This window comes from Saccopteryx bilineata, chromosome 3 (assembly GCF_036850765.1).
Source record: "Saccopteryx bilineata isolate mSacBil1 chromosome 3, mSacBil1_pri_phased_curated, whole genome shotgun sequence".
In the NCBI taxonomy this organism is placed as follows: domain Eukaryota; kingdom Metazoa; phylum Chordata; class Mammalia; order Chiroptera; family Emballonuridae; genus Saccopteryx; species Saccopteryx bilineata.
Genome location: NC_089492.1, coordinates 294121913 through 294139669, shown reverse-complemented (window position 1 = coordinate 294139669; position 17757 = coordinate 294121913). Strand labels below are relative to the sequence as shown.

Below are 17757 nucleotides of genomic sequence, written 5' to 3'. Positions count from 1 at the left end.
ACCGAGCGGTGGCGCAGTGGATAGAGCGTCGGACTGGGATGCAGAAGACCCAGGTTCGAGACCCCAAGGTTGCCAGCTTGAGCAAGGGTTCATCTGGTTTGAGCAAAAGCTCACCAGCTTGAGCCCAAGGTCGCTGGCTCGAGCAAGGGGTTACTCGGTCTGCTAAAGGCCCGTGGTCAAGGCACATATGAGAAAGCAATCAATGAACAATTAAGGTGTTGCAATGCACAACGAAAAACTAATGATTGATGCTTCTCATCTTTCCATTCCTGTCTGTCTGTCCCTGTCTATCCCTCTCTCTGACTCTCTGTCTCTGTTAAAAAAAAAATAGAATAAACAATTTTGGGTTTTTTTGTTTTTCTCTTCCTCTGTCTCTAAACTCAATAATTTTTTTTATTATTATTATTATTATTATTTTTTTGCATTTTTCTGAAGCTGGAAACAGGGAGAGATAGTCCGACAGACTCCCGCATGCGCCCGACTGGGATCCACCCGGCACGCCCACCATGGGGCGACGCTCTGCCCACCAGGGGGCGATGCTCTGCCCATCCTGGGCATCACCATGTTGCGACCAGAGCCACTCTAGCGCCTGAGGCAGAGGCCACAGAGCCATCCCCAGCGCCCGGGCCATCTTTGCTCCAATGGAGCCTTGGCTGCGGGAGGGGAAGAGAGAGACAGAGAGGAAAGCGCGGCAGAGGGGTGGAGAAGCAAATGGGCGCTTCTCCTATGTGCCCTGGCCGGGAATCGAACCCGGGTCCTCCGCACGCTAGGCCGACGCTCTACCGCTGAGCCAACCGGCCAGGGAATAATTTTTTTTAAATCCCACATATGTAAATGTGTAATTTTTTTTTTTTTTTTACAGGGACAGAGAGAGAGTCAGAGAGGAATAGATAGGGACAGACAGACAGGAACGGAGAGAGATGAGAAGCATCAATCATTAGTTTCTCGTTGCGACACCTTAGTTGTTCATTGATTGCTTTCTCATATGTGCCTTGACCATGGGCCTTCAGCAGACCGAGTGACCCCTTGCTCAGTGACCTTAGGTCTGAGCTGGTGAGCTTTTTTTTGCTCAACCCAGATAAGCTCGTGCTCAAGCTGGCAACCTTGGGGTCTCGAACCTGGGTCTTCCGCATCCCAGTCTGACGCTCTATCCACTGCACCAACGCCTGGTCAGGCTGTAACTTTTTTTTTTTTTTTTATTCATTTTAGAGAGGAGAGAGAAAGGGAGAGACAGAGACAGAGAGGGAGAGAGAGACAGAGAGAGAAGGTAGGGAGGAGCTGGAAGCATCAATTCCCATATGTGCCTTGACCAGGCAAGCCCAGGGTTTTGAACCGGCGACCTCAGCATTTCCAGGTCAACGCTTTATCCACTGCGCCACCACAGGTCAGGCACTGTAACTTTTTTTTTAATGTGTAACTTTTTACTAATGCATTTCCAAAAGGTAAGGATTCTGATAACCTCAATACACAATTTTTTTTTCTTGTATTTTTCTGAAGTTAGAAGTGTTTTTTTCTGGGCATGTGTCCAGGAGAGGAGTGTGTGTGTGTATGTGTGTGTGTGTGCGCGCGCGCGCGTGCGCATGTGTCCTTCCACAGTAATGACTAATTATGATCCTGTCCTCATTGGGGATTTTTCAAGGGTGGAGGTTTCCTGAGGAGTGAACCTGTGATATTCTAATCACAGTGAACCTGTGATATTCTAATGAAGGAAGTGGACTTACTGTCCAATTCAGCTCCCTGGTGTTTAGACTCGATGTCCTATTCCTTGTGCTCCCTTTCTTTATTAATATATAGCAACCTACCCTAACACTGGGTCTCCCTTCATCCTGAGGGTGCCCTGCATATCTTCTCCTTCCTAGCTGATGATAGTCCCTGTGATGGTCCCTGGCAGCGGTATCAAAGTACTTCACACTGGGCAACTGAAACAACAGAAATTTTGTGTTCTCCCATATTTGGAGGCTCGAAGTCAGACCAAGGTGTCAGCTCGGTTGGTTTCTCCTCAGGCCTCTCTCTTTGGCTTGCAGATGGCTGTCTTCTGTGTCCTCACATGGGCATTCTTTTGTCTGTCTGCATCCTATTTTCTTGTAAGGACAACGGTCCACCCTGTTGGCTTTATTTTACCTTTCTACAAATGCTCTTTTGAAATACAGTCACGCCTGGCCTGAGGTGGTGCAGTGAATAAAGTGTCGACCTGGGACGCTAACATCGTGGATTGGAAACCTTAGGCATACCTGGTCACGGCACATATGGGAGTTGGTGCTTCCTGCTCCAACTCTCTTCTCTCCCTACTCAAATACAGTCACTCCCCCTACTCTTCTCTCTCCCCCCACTCTAAAATAAATAAATAAAATTAAAAATAAAAAGAAGCAGCCTGACCAGGCGGTGGTGCAGTGGATAGAGCATCGGACTGGGATGCCGAGGACCCAGGTTCGAGACCCGAAGGTCACCAGCTTGAGTGCGGGCTCATCTGGTTTGAGCAAAAGCTCACCAACTTGGACCCAAGGTTGCTGGCTCAAGCAAGGGGTTACTCGGTCTGCTGAGGGCCCGTGGTCAAGGCACATATGAGAAAGCAATCAATGAACAACTAAGGTGTCACAATGCGCAACGAAAAACTAATGATTGATGCTTCTCATCTTTCCGTTCCTGTCTGTCTGTCCCTATCTATCCCTCTCTCTGACTCTCTGTTTCTGCAAAAAAATAAAAAATAAAAACATTTTTTAAAAAAGAAGCAAATATAGTCACATTCTGAGGTTCAATTTGTTGTCCTGCCAGGGCACATACAAGATCAACCAATGAATGCATAAATAAACGAACAACGAATCCATGTTTCCCCTCTCTCTTAAAATGAAATAATGTCTCCATACAAGTGGTTCGTAGGAGACAACGTTCCCATAAAACTTGGGACCTGAGGCCCTGGCCTGTTGGCTCAGCGGTAGAGTGTCGGCCTGGCGTGCGGGGGACCCGAGTTCGATTTCCGACCAGGGCACAGAGGAGAAGCGTCCATTTGCTTCTCCACCCCTCCCCCCCTTCCTTTCTGTCTCTCTCTTCCCCTCCTGCAAGCAAGGCCAAGGCTCCATTGGAGCAAAGATGGCCCGGGCGCTGGGGATGGCTTCTTGGCCCCTCTGCCCCAGGCGCTCGAGTGGCTCTGGTCGCGGCAGAGCGACCCCCGGGAGGGGCAGAGCATCACCCCCTGGTGGGCAGAGCATCGCCCCCTGGTGGGCATGCCGGGTGGATCCCGGTCGGGCGCATGCGGGCGTCTGTCTGACTGTCTCTCCCCGTTTCCAGCTTCAGAAAAATACAGAAAACAAAACAAACAAACAAAAAAACTTGGGACCTGAAGTCTAAACTTGTCACTTCCTAGTGCCACTGGCTGTATCACAAAAAAACCCTTTATTTGTCTCCTGACCTGGAGTAGCGCAGTGGATCAAGCATGGGCCTGGAATGCTGAAGTTGCTGGTTCAAAACTCTTGCCTTGCCTGGTCATGGCATATACGGGAGTTGATGTTTCCTGCTCCTCCTCTTCTCTCTCTCTTTCTCTCTACTCTCTCTCTCTCTAAAAATGAATAACTAAAATCTAAATAAAACCCCAAAAAACTATTTGTCAAGGTCAGCGACAAGGATGCTAAGGAAACCTCTGCTGCTGGGGAAACTACATTACCCAGAGAGGAATGCGCCCAACGATGGCGGGATTGAGCCAATGAAAGATCAGGACAGCTTCATTTCCCGGCGGGCCCACCTACTTTGGGCGGTTTTCCGGCGTCCTTCTCGTGGCTGTCCAGTGTACCTCTTCAGAAGTGTTCCCCAGTCAGAGGCTGCAGATTGCGGGTCTCAGCTGAAGAGGAGTCGAGGGCGTCGTCCTGCGTGCAGAGTCGGGTCTTAACCCTGAGTCTTAACCGCTCCTAACTGGTACCCGGTCCTCGCAGTCGATGGCGGCAGCCGCGCTGAGGCGCCTGTCTGAGGTGAGCGCGTCCCCCAGGCCCTCACCGCCTCACCCCTCCGAACCCGGAGCCCGGTGCGGGGGCCGGTTACGTTCTGCAGCCCAGGCTGCGGCGTCCCGGACCGTAAAGAGCTCGTGGGTGACACCGGTGTGTCAGGGTGACAGAGGGTTGGGTCTGAGTAGTTTTACTTTTCGTTCTCAGGACGCTGGGGGCCATGGAAGGGTGTGACCAAAGGAGAAACTTTATCTTAGGTAGGATTTTAAATATTCATTTTAGAGAGGCGAAGGGGAGAGAGCGAGAGCGAGAGCGAGAGCGAGAGAGAGAGAGAGAGAGAGAGAAGGGGGGAGGAGCAGGAAGCTCAACTCCCATATGTTAAGGTGACCAACATTTTTACAATGGAAAGGAGGACAAAAATTACGATATTGAAAACAATATTGTAAATAAAAGGAACATTTATTGATTGCAGCACTAATACACTAATACGTAGGGGTCGCCAAACTACGGCCTGCGGGCCACATGCGGCCCCCTGAGTCCATTTATCCGGCCCCGCCGCACTTCCGGAAGGGGCACCTCTTTCATTGGTGGTCAGTGAGAGGAGCATAGTTCCCATTGAAATACTGGTCAGTTTTTTGTTTTTTTTTTGTATTTTTCTGAAGCTGGAAACGGGGAGAGACAGTCAGACAGACTCCCGCATGCGCCCGACCGGGATCCACCCGGCACGCCCACCAGGGGCTACACTCTGCCCACCAGGGGGCAATGCTCTGCCCCTCCGGGGCGTCGCTCTGCCGCGACCAGAGCCACTCTAGCGCCTGGGGCAGAGGCCAAGGAGCCATCCCCAGCGCCCCGGGCCATCTTTGCTCCAATGGAGCCTTGGCTGCGGGAGGGGAAGAGAGAGACAGAGAGGAAGGAGAGGGGGAGGGGTGGAGAAGCAAATGGGCGCTTCTCCTCTGTGCCCTGGCCGGGAATCGAACCCAGGTCCCCCACACGCCAGGCCGACGCTCTACCGCTGAGCCAACCGGCCAGGGCCACTGGTCAGTTTGTTGATTTAAATTTACTTGTTCTTTATTTTAAATATTGTATTTGCTCCCATTTTTGTTTTTTTACTTTAAAATAAGATTTGTGCAGTGTGCATAGGGATTTGTTCATAGTTTTTTTTATAGTCCGGCCCGCCAACGGTCTGAGGGACAGTGAACTGGCCCCCTATGTAAAAAGTTTGTTGACCCCTGCATTAGAATATGATCAATGCATAATAAAAACATTTGTAATATTTTATATTGTAATATAAAAGCTTACATGCCTATTAATTTTTAATAATTTTAAGAAGGAAGTACTCATTTAGATACAAATACGTCACATCACATGCAACAGATTGACTCTTCATCAATCAAATATGGACATTTACAGATTAATTTTCCAATATAAAAAAGGAGGACATGTAGGAAGATACTTTTCGAGGGAGGAAGAAACTTCCAAAAGAAGGGTTGTCCTCCCTGAACGAGGACAATTGGTCACCTTATATATGTCCTTTTACCAGGCGAGCCCAGGGTTTTGAACTGCCGTCTTCAGTGTTCCAGGTCAATGCTTTATCCACTGCACCACCACAGGTCAGGCCTATCTGAGGTAGAATTTTAAAGGTTTCCAAAAACTGCTCAGAGGAAGGACAGACTGAAAGAGAGATAGATGATCGCAGTTAGGTGATGTCCTGTAAAGAAGGTAAGTAACTGGCAAGAAGAGCCCAGCCTGAGGTCTAAGGCCCTGAGGTAATGAGGTCATCTCTCCTGGATAAGGACACTTAGTGGCCTGAGCCCATGGATCTTTTTTTTTTTTTTTTTTTCCTGAAGCTGGAAACGGGGAGAGACAGTCAGACAGACTCCCGCATGAGCCCGACCGGGATCCACCTGGCACGCCCACTAGGGGCAACGCTCTGCCCACCAGGGGGCGATGCTCTGCCCCTCCGGGGCGTCGCTCTGCTGCGACCGGAGCCACTCTAGCGCTTGGGGCAGAGGCCAAGGAGCCATTCCCAGCGCCCGGGCCATCTTTGCTCCAATGGAGCCTTGGCTGCGGGAGGGGAAGAGAGAGACAGAGAGGAAGGAGGGGGGGGGTGGAGAGGCAAATGGGCGCCTCTCCTATGTGCCCTGGCTGGGAATCGAACCCAGGTCCCCTGCATGCCAGGCCGACGCTCTACCACTGAGCCAACCGGCCAGGGCCGAGCCCATGGATCTTGAGAGTGGCTGCCAGGCTCACAAAAGATCTTTCTCTTTCCACAGAGTCCTGCAACTGCAGAATAGCTTATGGGTGCTGGTTTGTGGACCTTATTTTAGGACCTCCCACTGGTATGGCCTGGGACTGTTTTGCTAGTCACCCATTACTGGAACCTTGGGACCTTAAACACACACCAAACCCAGGGTTCTACTTCCCAGGACTGGTTCCTGTTTTTTGGCAACCAGTGGAGTGAGATGTAGGAGGTCTTCCCACACATGGATACCAGAATATACAAAAAACTTGGCTGGGAGACTGAGCTGGTTCAGTGACCTGCAGGTAGGTATCCTTTCTTATAGAAATTGAGAACAGAGGGACAGGAGTCAAGTCTAGAGCTGCTTTGTGACAAGTTGGGTGTCTATCCTGCATGAGTTAGGAGCAATGGGAGATTGGGAGCTGTGGAGACAGCTGATCCGACCTGTGTTTTACTATACAGATTCCCTGTGGGCAGCAGCATGGGGAAGACTGTGGGTGTGAGGAAGGTGCTAGAAAGACCAAGGTGTAGGCTGCTGCAGTAGTCTGGGTGAGTGTGATGGTGATTGGAACAGAATAGTGGCTGTGGAGGTGGGAGAAGCAGTTCGATTCTGGGTCAGTGTCTTAGATGTGGCCACCTGTTTTCTCATTTTGAGGTTGAGAGAGGAGGGAGGTAGGACTCTGGAATGACTTGAAGGTTGTTGGTTTTTTTTAAGAGCTGGAGGTGTGGAAGCACCATCAAGTGAGATGCAGAAATCTGTTGTAGTCAAAGCAGTTTTCACTGTGGACATCAGGAGTTTTTTGTTGGGCCTGTTAGGCATATGAGATGTTTCAGAGAGCAGTTCATGGGAGTCTGAAACTCTGAAGAGGATTTCAGGGTGGAGATTTCTCTAAAGGGTAGTGAGGAGTGTATAGATCAGGGAGGAGCTGTAGATCACCTTAATATGCAGAATCCTGTTCAGGGTGATAATGACAGTAGCAGCCCAGAAAGAAGCAAGTGGGCCTGACGACAGGGTATTCTATTGGGGCCCCTGGTTTTGGGAGGTGGGTGTCACCTTAGGGTGACAGCTTAGGGACAGAAGTGGTCTTGTAGAGAGTGGGATAGAGGGTGTGGGCTGCCAAATCGCCAAGGTCTTCAAGGGATGATTGGGAAGCAAGATGGATTGATGACCTACGAGGAATTCACAAAAGGTGAGACGGGCTGGTGTGTATTCACTCCTTTAAACTCAATCAGGATTTTGTTGTGACCCTGTGTGTGGCCTCGGTTGTTGCCAGCAGGTGGGTGGATTAGCAGGTGCATACGTTGTCATCTGGGAGACTCACTGGGTATGATGTAGATTACCACTTGGGCTGGACCTCCTGACAGTGAGACGGAGAGAGGAAGAGTGACCGGTAAAGGGACTTCAACTGTAGCACCCTTAGAGGAGGGCTGTGGATATCTGAGAACTTATATGGTTCTCTGTAGGTGAGGTTGAAGCTAGGACCAGTCTGGGAGAGAAGTCTTTACAGCAGAATGCAAGGCTGCCTCTCTCAGTGTGACCCATCGAGTCTGGGTGGTACTGAACCAGTTTGAATTTGTGCAAGCATTCTCTGAACCATACATGTTGAGTAATGAGTAGAGAGGCCAACAAGATGACTATGGTCTGGGCATGAGGAGGCTAGGGTAGAAAGAGTGATGTTCACTCAGACAGTGAGTGTGAGTCTACGGCCCCAGGACCCTGGAAGAAATAATATGGGGACACCGGAAGAATTGCCTGAAAACAAGTGGCAGTGTGGTCCTACATGGCAGGTCCAGAGCTCTTATACATACCATTTCTCTTCTCTCTTTCCTATTGTTCATGTAGGCTAATACATTGATCAGTAGGAATATGATATAGTGGATATCTGCCCGACTGGTGGTGACACACTGGATAAAAGTGTCATCCTGTAATGCTGAAGTCACCAGTTCTGAGCGCGGGCTCATCAGCATGGTGTCACTGGCTTGAGCAGAGGATCATTGACATGTTCCCAAAGCTTGGCAGCTTGAGCCCAAAGGTCACTGGCACTAGAAGCCTGAGTGTACTTGCTTGATTGAGCAAGGGGACACTGGCTTGGCTCTGGTCAAAGCATGTACGAAAAGCAAGCACATGCACAATACAAGTGTGTGCCTCTCGCTCTCCTCCCTTGAAAGGCATCAATGCTCAGTTAATGTGAAAGCGATTAGGAGTTGATGCTTCCTCCCTTTCTCTCTCTCTCTCTCTCAAAAAAAGTGAGTATCATTGCATCCCAGACTTGACAATCTGCTGGCATGGGAAAGGGCAAACAGTAAGGAGGGGCTAGATTAGGGAGGTGGTGAAATTAAAATCCAGGGAAAGAAGCTGATCAGGGAGCAAACTGTCCTCATCATGGCATGGTTGTGTTACCTTTGAAGTTGTACATCTGGGAATGGCGCTTTGTGACAAAAGTATGGTATACAAGGTAGTGTCAACTGATGGTCTGACAGCCCTGGGACTGAGGTCATAAGAGTGAAGGGTGATGATCTCTTTTTGTCTTGTAGGTACAATCAGGGATCCACAAGAATAGGCTTTGCCTGACCAGGCAGTAATGCAGTGGATAGAGCGTTGTACTGGGACGCTGAGGACCCGGGTTCGAGACCCCAAGGTCACTGGCTTAAGCGCAGGCTCATCTGGTTTGAGCAAGGCTCACCAGCCTGAGCCCAAGGTTGCTGGCTTGAGCAACGGGTCACTGGCTCTGCTGTAGCCTTCTTGTCTTCTTGTCAAGGCACATATGAGAAGGCAATCAGTGAACAACTAAGGGGCCACAGTGAAGACTTGATGCTTTCATTTCTCTTCCTTTCTGTCTGTCTGTCCCTGTGTGTCCCTCTCTGACTCTCTCTGTCTCTGTCTCAAAAAAACAAACAAACAGAGGCCCTGGCTGGTTAGCTCAGTGGTAGAGCATCGGCCTGGCGTGCAGGAATCCCGGGTTCGATTCCTGGCCAGGGCACACAGAAGAAGCGCCCATCTGGTTCTCCACCCCTCCCCCTCTCCTTCCTCTCTGTCTCTCTCTTCCCCTCCCACAGCCAGGGCTCCATTGGAGCAAAGTTGGCCCGGGCGCTGGGGATGGCTCTATGGCCTCTGCCTCAGGCGCTAGAATGGCTCTGGTTGCAACAGAGCAACGGCCCAGATGGGCAGAGCATTGCCCCCTGGTGGGCATGCCGGGTGGATCCCACTCGGGCGCATGCGGGAGTCTGTCTGCCTCCTCGTTTCCAACTAAAGAAAAATACAAAAATAAATAAATAATAAATAAATAAATAAAAAGAGAGAATAGGCCTTACAAGATCAGTGTCAAATCATTCACACTCTCTCTATGGTCACCTCTCTGTAACCTATGTTTCTGAGCCCTACCATATTGACAATAAGCAATATGAAGTACATACTGGCCTTGAGCTAAAATATCATCTGCTTACCCGTTGTTGTAGTGTTGGGGGAACACACAGTATCCATAGGAATATAAAGGGAGAGACAGTGATTCCTGTGACACCAAGGTCTGATAGCTTTTTTTTTTTTTTTTTAACAGAGACAGAGAGAATCAGAGATAGGGATGGATAGGGACAGACAAACAGGAACGGAGAGAGATGAGAAGCATCAATTATTAGTTTTTCGTTTTGACACCTTAGTTGTTCATTTATTGCTTTCTCATATGTCCCTTGACTGCGGGCCTTCAGCAGACCGAGTAACCCCTTGCTCAAGCCAGTGACCTTGAGTCCAAGCTGGTGAGCTTTGCTCAAACTAGATTAGCTTGCGCTCAAGCTGGTGACCTTAGGTCTCTAACCTGGGTCTTCCACATCCCAGTTCGACGCGCTATTCACTGTGCCACCGCCTGGTCAGGCTGATAACTTTTCTGAGGTGTGAAATACAGTGAGGGAGCAGATGGATATAGATGGTGGGGGATATGATAGACTTGGCATCCTTGGAGAGAAGCTGTTCATGGAATGAATTGTTCCCATTATGACAGGATATGAGCGTGGAGGATGTGTCCATTGCCTTCTCCCAGGAGGAGTGGGGGCTCCTTAATGAGGCTCAGAGACTTCTGTACTGCGACGTGATGCTGGAGATCTTTGCCCTTGTAGCATCTGTGGGTAAGACCTTCACATCTCTCTTGAGATGACATCCTTCCTGCCTTTTTTTCTCCAGAGGTAGATTTGTCTTACAGCTAGACCATGGGCTCTGCTAATTTCCCCCCATTTTTTTTTTTTTTTTGTATTTTTCTGAAGTGAGAAGCGGGGAGGCAGACTCCCATATGCACCCTCCTGGGATCCACCCAGCATGCCTACTAGGGGGTGATGCTCTGCCCATCTGGGGCGTTGCTTCGCTACAACTGAAGCCATTCTAGTGCCTGAGGTGGAGGCCATGGAGCCATCCTCAGCACCTGAGCCAACTTTGCTCCAGTGGAGAATTGGCTATGAGAGGGAAAGAGAGAATCAAAGAGGAAGCAGAGGAGAAAGGGTGGAGAAGCAGATGGATGCTTTTCCTGTGTGCTCTGGCCGGGAATTGAACCCGGTACTTTCACATGCTGGGCTGACACTCTACCACTGAGCCAGCCAGCAAGGGCCAAGGCCATAACCTTTTGTACAGCTTGCCCACGTCTCCAGCAGACAAGCCCTGTTAAACGCTGTTAGTAAAAGAATAAGTTGGACATCCTGTTTCTCTTCTATGTGGTGGATGCCATCTCTGTGTCCTTTGTTTGGTGATGTCTCCTCTATTTTGTGATCTTCAGAGGCCCAGTAATGCCAGTTAGCTCCTTATTCAACCTGCCCCTGGGTACCTTATTTTCAGACACACCCATGGAACCAATTTATGTCTGACACATCTTTGTATAGGCACTTTCTCCTTCCACCAAAGTCAGCATCCATTTTCTCAGCATTTCTCTGCTTTCAGGTTGTTGGCATAAAACGGAAGATGAGAAGCCCTCTTCTGAGAAAAGTCTATCTGTAGGAGAGTCAGAGGTCAGTGCTTATGAGACACCTCTAGCAACTCAGAACACCCATCCCTGTGCACTCTGTGTCTCAGTCTTGAAAGATATTTCACACTTGAATGAGCTCCCAGAAGCATACCTTGAGCAGAAAGCATTCTTTAGTGACAGAGGTGCAAGAGGCTTTGGTATCTGTACAAACCTTCACCAACAACAGAGGCAGGCCAGAGAAGAAGAGTCCTGGAAGGGAGATATGGATGGGGCCTCATTTGTGACCAGGTGCAACTTCTGTGTATCAGGGGCGCCTTTTACCTGTAAGAAGGTTGGGGAGGACTTCCTGGCCATCTCAGGACTCCGTCAGCACCAGGCTACTCCTAACAGTGAGGAGCCACACAGTGACAGTGGGAGATTGCAGGGTTCTGACAGTGGAAAAAGCCATCACCAATGTGGTAAAAATGAAAAAGTTGCCAGTTGCCACCACAAACTTGATCAGCATCAGGGTGTCTGCTCTGGTGAAAGTCTGTATGAGTCTAGTGATTGTGGGAATGCCTTAAAACAAATCTTTAACCTCATTCAACAGAGGAGAGTTCATTCTGGAGAATTCCCTTATGAGTGTAGTGATTGTGGAAAGTCCTTCAGCCAAAGCTCTAACCTCATTCAACACCGGAGAATTCACGCTGCAGTGAAGCCCTATGAGTGCAGTGTGTGTGGGAAGTGCTTTTGCCGCAAATTTAACCTCATTCAACATCAAAGGATTCATACTGGAGAAAAGCCCTTCGAATGTAGTGACTGTGGGAAGTCCTTCAGCCAAAGCTCTGCCCTCATTCAACACCAGAGGGTTCACACTGGAGAAAAGCCATATCAGTGCAGTGATTGTGGGAAGTCCTACAGCCAAAGCTCTAAGCTCATTGAACACCAGAGAGGTCACACTGGAGAAAAGCCAAATGAGTGCAGTATTTGTGGGAAGTGCTTTAGCCGCAAGTATATCCTCATTCAACATCAGAGAGGTCACACTGGAGAAAAACCGTATGAGTGTAGTGAATGTGGGAAGTCCTTCAGCCAAAGCTCTGCGCTTACTAAACATCAGAGAATACATACTGGAGAAAAGCCCTATGAGTGCTGTGAATGTGGGAAACTTTTTAGACAACGCTCCCACCTTATTCTCCACCTTCGAGTTCATTCTGGAGAAAAACCTTATGAATGTGGCGAATGTGGAAAATCCTTTAGCAATACCTCTATCCTCATTCAGCACCAGAGAATTCATACTGGAGAAAATCCATATGAGTGTTGTGAATGTGGGAAAACCTTTAGACAACACTCACACCTTATTCAACACCGTCGAGTTCATTCTGGAGAAAAGCCTTATGAGTGTGGTGAATGTGGGAAATCCTTTAGCCATTCCTCAAGCCTCACTCAGCACCAGAGAGGTCACATGGGAGGAAGACCTTAAAAGTGTAGTGAATGTGGGAAATCTTTTAGCCTCAAAACCCATCGCTTTAAACGTGGGTGTAGTGCAGTGTTTCCCAATGTGGGGCCCATGCCCCACAGGGGGGCAATTCGATAGTTAAGGGGGGCAATTTGAAAATGGACTCGACACGACTTTAACTCTTTCGCCCCGGGCCATTTAAATGCAATGCTAGATATCGGTGCCAAATTTAACAAAAAATGCAATTCTTAAATAATTGCGTTAAATAATTATTAAGTATAATTTCGTTTGACGAGACCAAAATATCAACTGGGTGATTGGCGTCGTCAAGTAAACTTCGTCCTGGGTTCACCGCGGAGCATGCCGTCTGCCGCAGGGAACCCCGGACGTTTTAAAAACTCGCTAAACAACGCAGTTATTCTCACCTAATTGGCCCATCGCAACTTCTGTAGTGTTTCACATCATTCAGTTGGTGTTAATTTGAAATAAGTATCAGTCAAAACTGTTGTAAAAGCTCGTTGATTTAATAAATATACATATATATATTGTATAGATATAATTGGTAAGTATTTGATTTTATTTTTATCAATATTAAACTATTAAGTACTGCTTGCATCGGGGCTAGAAAGCAATAATATTTTATAAATATTATTGGGGCTATAATAGTGCATGCACGACAATTTTAATTTTAGAAGCATAACTTTCCAGAAAATTTTGTCAAGTGGAAAAAATATAGATACCTTTTGATTTGCGGTGGTAGTGTAGTAAATGTGTTATATACATTTAAATAAATATGAATTTTTAGTATATGTTTACTCTGTCACATTGAATATATTTTAACACATATTTTAATATTAGTTTTTAATTGATCTTATTTTTATTATAGCCCATAGTAAAATGAGTGGTGCAAGCAAGAAAAAAACTCGTCAATATTTGGAGGAATATTTAAAATTTGGGTTCATACCCGCTGTTCACGATGAGCGGATTCCTTTTTGTCTTTTATGCCAGCAATGCTTGACCAACGAATCAATGAAACGAGGTCGTCTTGAGGCGCATTTGAAGGCAAAACATAGTGCTCATATTAATTCAGATTTGAGTTACTTTAAAACTTTAAAGAAAAATTTTGAAAAAAGAACATTAAAGTCTCTATTTACTGCTCATACTTCAACTAATAATCGTGTTCTTGAGGCTAGTTATCAAATTTCTTTATTCATCGCTAAAACTGGAGAAAATCACACTATAGGAGAGAATTTAATAAAACCGTCAATATCAGCATTTCTTAAAACGGTTCTTGAAAAAGATGACAAAGATGTAAAAGCTATGCCACTCAGTAACAATTCTGTTAGCAGAAGAATAGATGAAATGAGTGAGGATATTGAAAAACAACTTATTGAAAAGCTGAAAAGAAGAAAATTCTCCTTGCAAATGGATGAATCAACTTTGAGAGACAGTGAGGCAGTATTGATAACTTACGTAAGATATATTGATAAAGGACATTTTGCTGAAGAAATATTGTTCTGTAAAAGGTTAGAAAGCACCACTACCTCCAAAGATATATATAATAAGCTAAAAAGCTACTTAGATGTCAGTGATATACCAATGAAAAAGATAACATCTTGTGCTGCAGATGGTGCTCCCAATATGATGGGCAAGAAAAATGGCTGCTTAAAATTGATGAAAGATGCAAATCCAGAAATGATTCTTGTGCATTGTGTTATTCATAGGGAAAACTTGGTAGCTAAAAACATCTCGCCTGTTCTGAATGAAGTATTACATACAGTAATAAAGTGTGTTAATGCTATTAAAGCTAGTGCCAAATGTGAGCGTCTTTTCAAGCTATTTTGTGAAGAACAAAATGAAGACCATGTGAGACTTTTACTTCATACTGAAGTAAGATGGCTATCTAAAGGAAACTGTTTGAAAAGATTTATGGAACTGTTTGATATTCTTAGTGATTTTTTAAGCAACAAACCTGAAATGACATCTGTTAACAATAGATGGTAAAGCATTTGTGAGTTATTTAGCCGATATCTTTGAAAAACTAAATATATTAAATAAGCAACTTCAAGGAACAAATAAAACTCTTGTCGATGCAAAAGCAAAGATATTTTGTTTCATTACCAATATTGAGTTATGTCAGAAACATATTAACAACAAAAACTTTAAACAGTTTCATTGGCTCCAAAAATGTGAAGTAACTGATACCGCTTTACTTGTTATTGTCAATCATTTGAATATTCTATCGGCTGATTTAAAAGAAAGATTTTCTGATTTAAAACAAATTGATTTCCCAACATGGATGATGCAGCCAATGTTAGTGGATTTGTCTGATATATCAAATATGCAGTATCAAGAAGAACTCGCAGAATTTCAAAATGATGAGTCAGTTAAAGCTTTATTTAATATCAAAGGAGCGATGGCATGGCTTTGTGAGGAAACAGAAATCAAATACCCAAATTCAACCAAATGTGCAAGAAAACTATTGCTACCGTTTCCATCTTCATTTTTAGCTGAAGGTGGATTTAGTGCTGTAAATGATTTACTGGTAAAAAAAAGAAATCGGCTGGATATAATACAACGTGGAGACTTGAGACTAAAGCTAACCAAATTGGAACCTAATATAAAATCTCTGTGCAGCAAGCATCAAGCGCAAGGATCACACTAAATTAAAATAATAAATTAATATAGAAAAATCTGTATTAAAATTATTTGGAATTTAAATTTCTGTTTTTCATTATATGTTTTGAAATTTTACTTACTGTATTTTGTTAACAATTTCATAGTGATTTCTTCCTAGAACCTATCATTTATGTTTATTAAGTGAACAAATCAATTTTTTAATATTAAAAATTATGTATGTTACATAGGGGGGGACATAAAAATTTTAGAAAGGTTAAGGGGCATGGCACAAAAAAGGTTGGGAAACACTGGTGTAGTGGAATAACCCATTGCATGGCCTTGGATGGGAACACAGCCAACAAGAAAAGAATGTTTTGCCAAGATAATTGTTTTGTGACTTGAAGGCGGGTCACTGAAACAGGTCTATGTGACTGAAGGCAGTTGCTGGGCTTTTTCTCAGTAAAACATTCTCATAAGATTTCTGTTCCTTTCAAGGTTATCTCATGAGATAAAGAGAGGAATGGTGTGGGAACCATAGAAGCAATAGCAATTAATGCCTTTTGATATTATACTGTTATTAAGCTATCATGCAGGTGTACTCCATGTATCTTTAAGTAAAAGTTACACTTGATGTTATGCCAATTTCTCAGTAGACAAGCTTTTTGAAGTCTTGTGAATAAAAATAGGACACAGCGTGAACTCGGGGCCATTTGCCTGAGCAAGCAGTGGTCCTTTGCTAGTCCATGATGATGTCGTCTGCTGCTCTCTCTCTCTGCACCCCCGACTCATAACAACATGTGGGAGAGTTCACATTGGAGTAGAACCATACATGTGCTGGAAGTGTTTTACTTCCTCATTCAGTACAACTCTGGAGGACACTGTCTGAGAATCATTTATCTGAATGTAGACCTTTTAGCAGATAATACACTGGGCTAGATGCTTCGTGTTTTGGGTACAAGCTCAGCTTTAAGGGGCTGCATTACACTTTATAAGGTGACCAGGGCTATTACCAGATTGAGGTGAATTTTTCTGTCCAGTTTTTGTGGCTGGAGCCGTTTCACCACTATTACCTGACTCAGCTGCACAGTGTGCACCAGCCATGGCCCCAGCATGCTAGGAAACTGACCTCTCTGTTCTCTTATTTTGCTTGAGGAAATGATGAATGCATTGAGCTCTTGGTGGGATCTTCTTTCCCTTCTCTCTGACTAGTGTTGGTCCAGAAGATTCATCCTCAGCAAAGAAAGAAAACATTTTTCAGCAACATTGTTTTTCTGAGATTATGCTGTGGTGTATTTCTTCAGGTTTTCATTTACTGACTTGAAACTGTTGGCCCTGGCTGGTTTGCTCAGTCGCTTAGAGCATTGTCCTGAAGTGACACAGTTGTGGGTTTGTTCCCCAGTCAAGGCACACACACAGGAAGCAACCAATGAATGCCTCACAGAGTGGAACAACAAATGAATGCTTCCCTTCTCTCTCTTTTTTCTTTCCTCTCTTTATCTCTAAAAAATCAATCAATATAAAAAAAAATTAAGACTTGGCAGATAGCTCAGTTGGTTAGAGTTTGTCCTGAAGTGCAGACGTTGCCAGTTTGATTCCTAGTCAGGGCACACACAGGAACAGCTTGATGTTTCCTTCTCTCTCTCTCTCTCTCTCTCTCTCTCTCTTTTCTCTCTCTTTGCAACAGAGAGAGGGACGGACAGACAGGAAGGGAGAGAGATGAAAAGCATCAATTTGTTGTGGCACCTCAGTTCATTGATTGCTTTCTCATATGTGCCTTGACCAGGGGCTTCAGCAGAGCAAGTGACACCTTGCTCAAGTCAGTGACCTTCGGCTTAAGCCAGCGACCCTGGGGTCATGTCTATGACCCCACGCTCAAGCCAATGACCTCAGGGTTTTGAACCTGGGTCTTCCACATCCCAGTTGGATGCTCTATCCACTGTGCCACCACCTGGTTAGGCTCCCTCCCTCTCAAAAAAAAAAAGCCTGACTAGGTGGTGGCACAGTGGATAGAGTGTCGGACTGGGATGCAGAGGACCCAGGTTCGAGACCCCGAGGTCGCCAGCTTGAGCGCAGGCTCATCGGGTTTGAGCAATAGCCCACTAGCTTGAACCCAAGGTCGCTGGCTCGAGCAAGGGGTTACTTGGTCTGCTGAAGGCCTGCGGTCAAGGCACATATGAGATAGCAATCAATGAACAACTAAGGTGTTGCAACATGCATTGAAAAACTAATGATTGATGCTTCTCATCTCTAAAAAAAAAGAAAAGAAACAGCTTGTTCTATGTACACTGCTCTGTTTTATGATCTTTACGTGTAGGTCTTTTTGCTTTCTCTTTTTTATTAAATATCTTTTCTTTTTAATTGATTTGGTAGAGAGTTAGGGAGAGAGGTAGAGAGAGATAGGAATGAACATGAATCTGTTCTTGTATGTGCCCTGACCAGGGATCGAACTGGCAACCTCTGCTCTTTGGGACAATGTTCCAACCAACTGACCCACCCAGCCAATGTGGTCTTTTCTTATTTTGTTGGTTCTGTTCACTGTACAGGATGACTTGAAAGCAGAATTATGATCTGTCATCATCTAGAGGTGAATAC

General features: G+C 45.8%; 1 protein-coding gene and 1 long non-coding RNA gene across 2 annotated transcripts in view; one reads left to right on the top strand and one right to left on the bottom strand.

Moving 5' to 3' along the window:
- Positions 1–15863, bottom strand: part of LOC136331817 (uncharacterized) — a 141586-nt gene extending 125723 nt beyond the window's left edge. Inside the window, exon 1 of the long non-coding RNA XR_010730538.1 lies at positions 15765–15863. This is a non-coding gene — a long non-coding RNA (uncharacterized lncRNA). The remainder of the gene's footprint in view (positions 1–15764) is intronic.
- LOC136331788 (zinc finger protein 551-like) lies at positions 3760–13420 on the top strand. Its single transcript, XM_066270814.1, has 3 exons — positions 3760–3959; positions 10164–10287; positions 11087–13420. Exons 1-3 carry the CDS (start codon positions 3927–3929, stop codon positions 12568–12570), a joined length of 1641 nt encoding a protein of 546 aa, XP_066126911.1. The 5' UTR covers positions 3760–3926; the 3' UTR covers positions 12571–13420.
- Positions 15864–17757: the final 1894 nt, after the last annotated feature.

What these genes read in the sequence shown, in the direction of transcription:
- LOC136331788 (XM_066270814.1), top strand. Translation starts at nt 3,927, where the DNA reads ATGGCGGCAGCCGCGCTGAGGCGCCTGTCTGAG. An exon ending in CGCTGAGGCGCCTGTCTGAG is followed by an intron (nt 3,960 to 10,163) that starts GTGAGCGCGTCC and finishes CCATTATGACAG; the next exon opens with GATATGAGCGTGGAGGATGT. An exon ending in TGCCCTTGTAGCATCTGTGG is followed by an intron (nt 10,288 to 11,086) that starts GTAAGACCTTCA and finishes CTCTGCTTTCAG; the next exon opens with GTTGTTGGCATAAAACGGAA.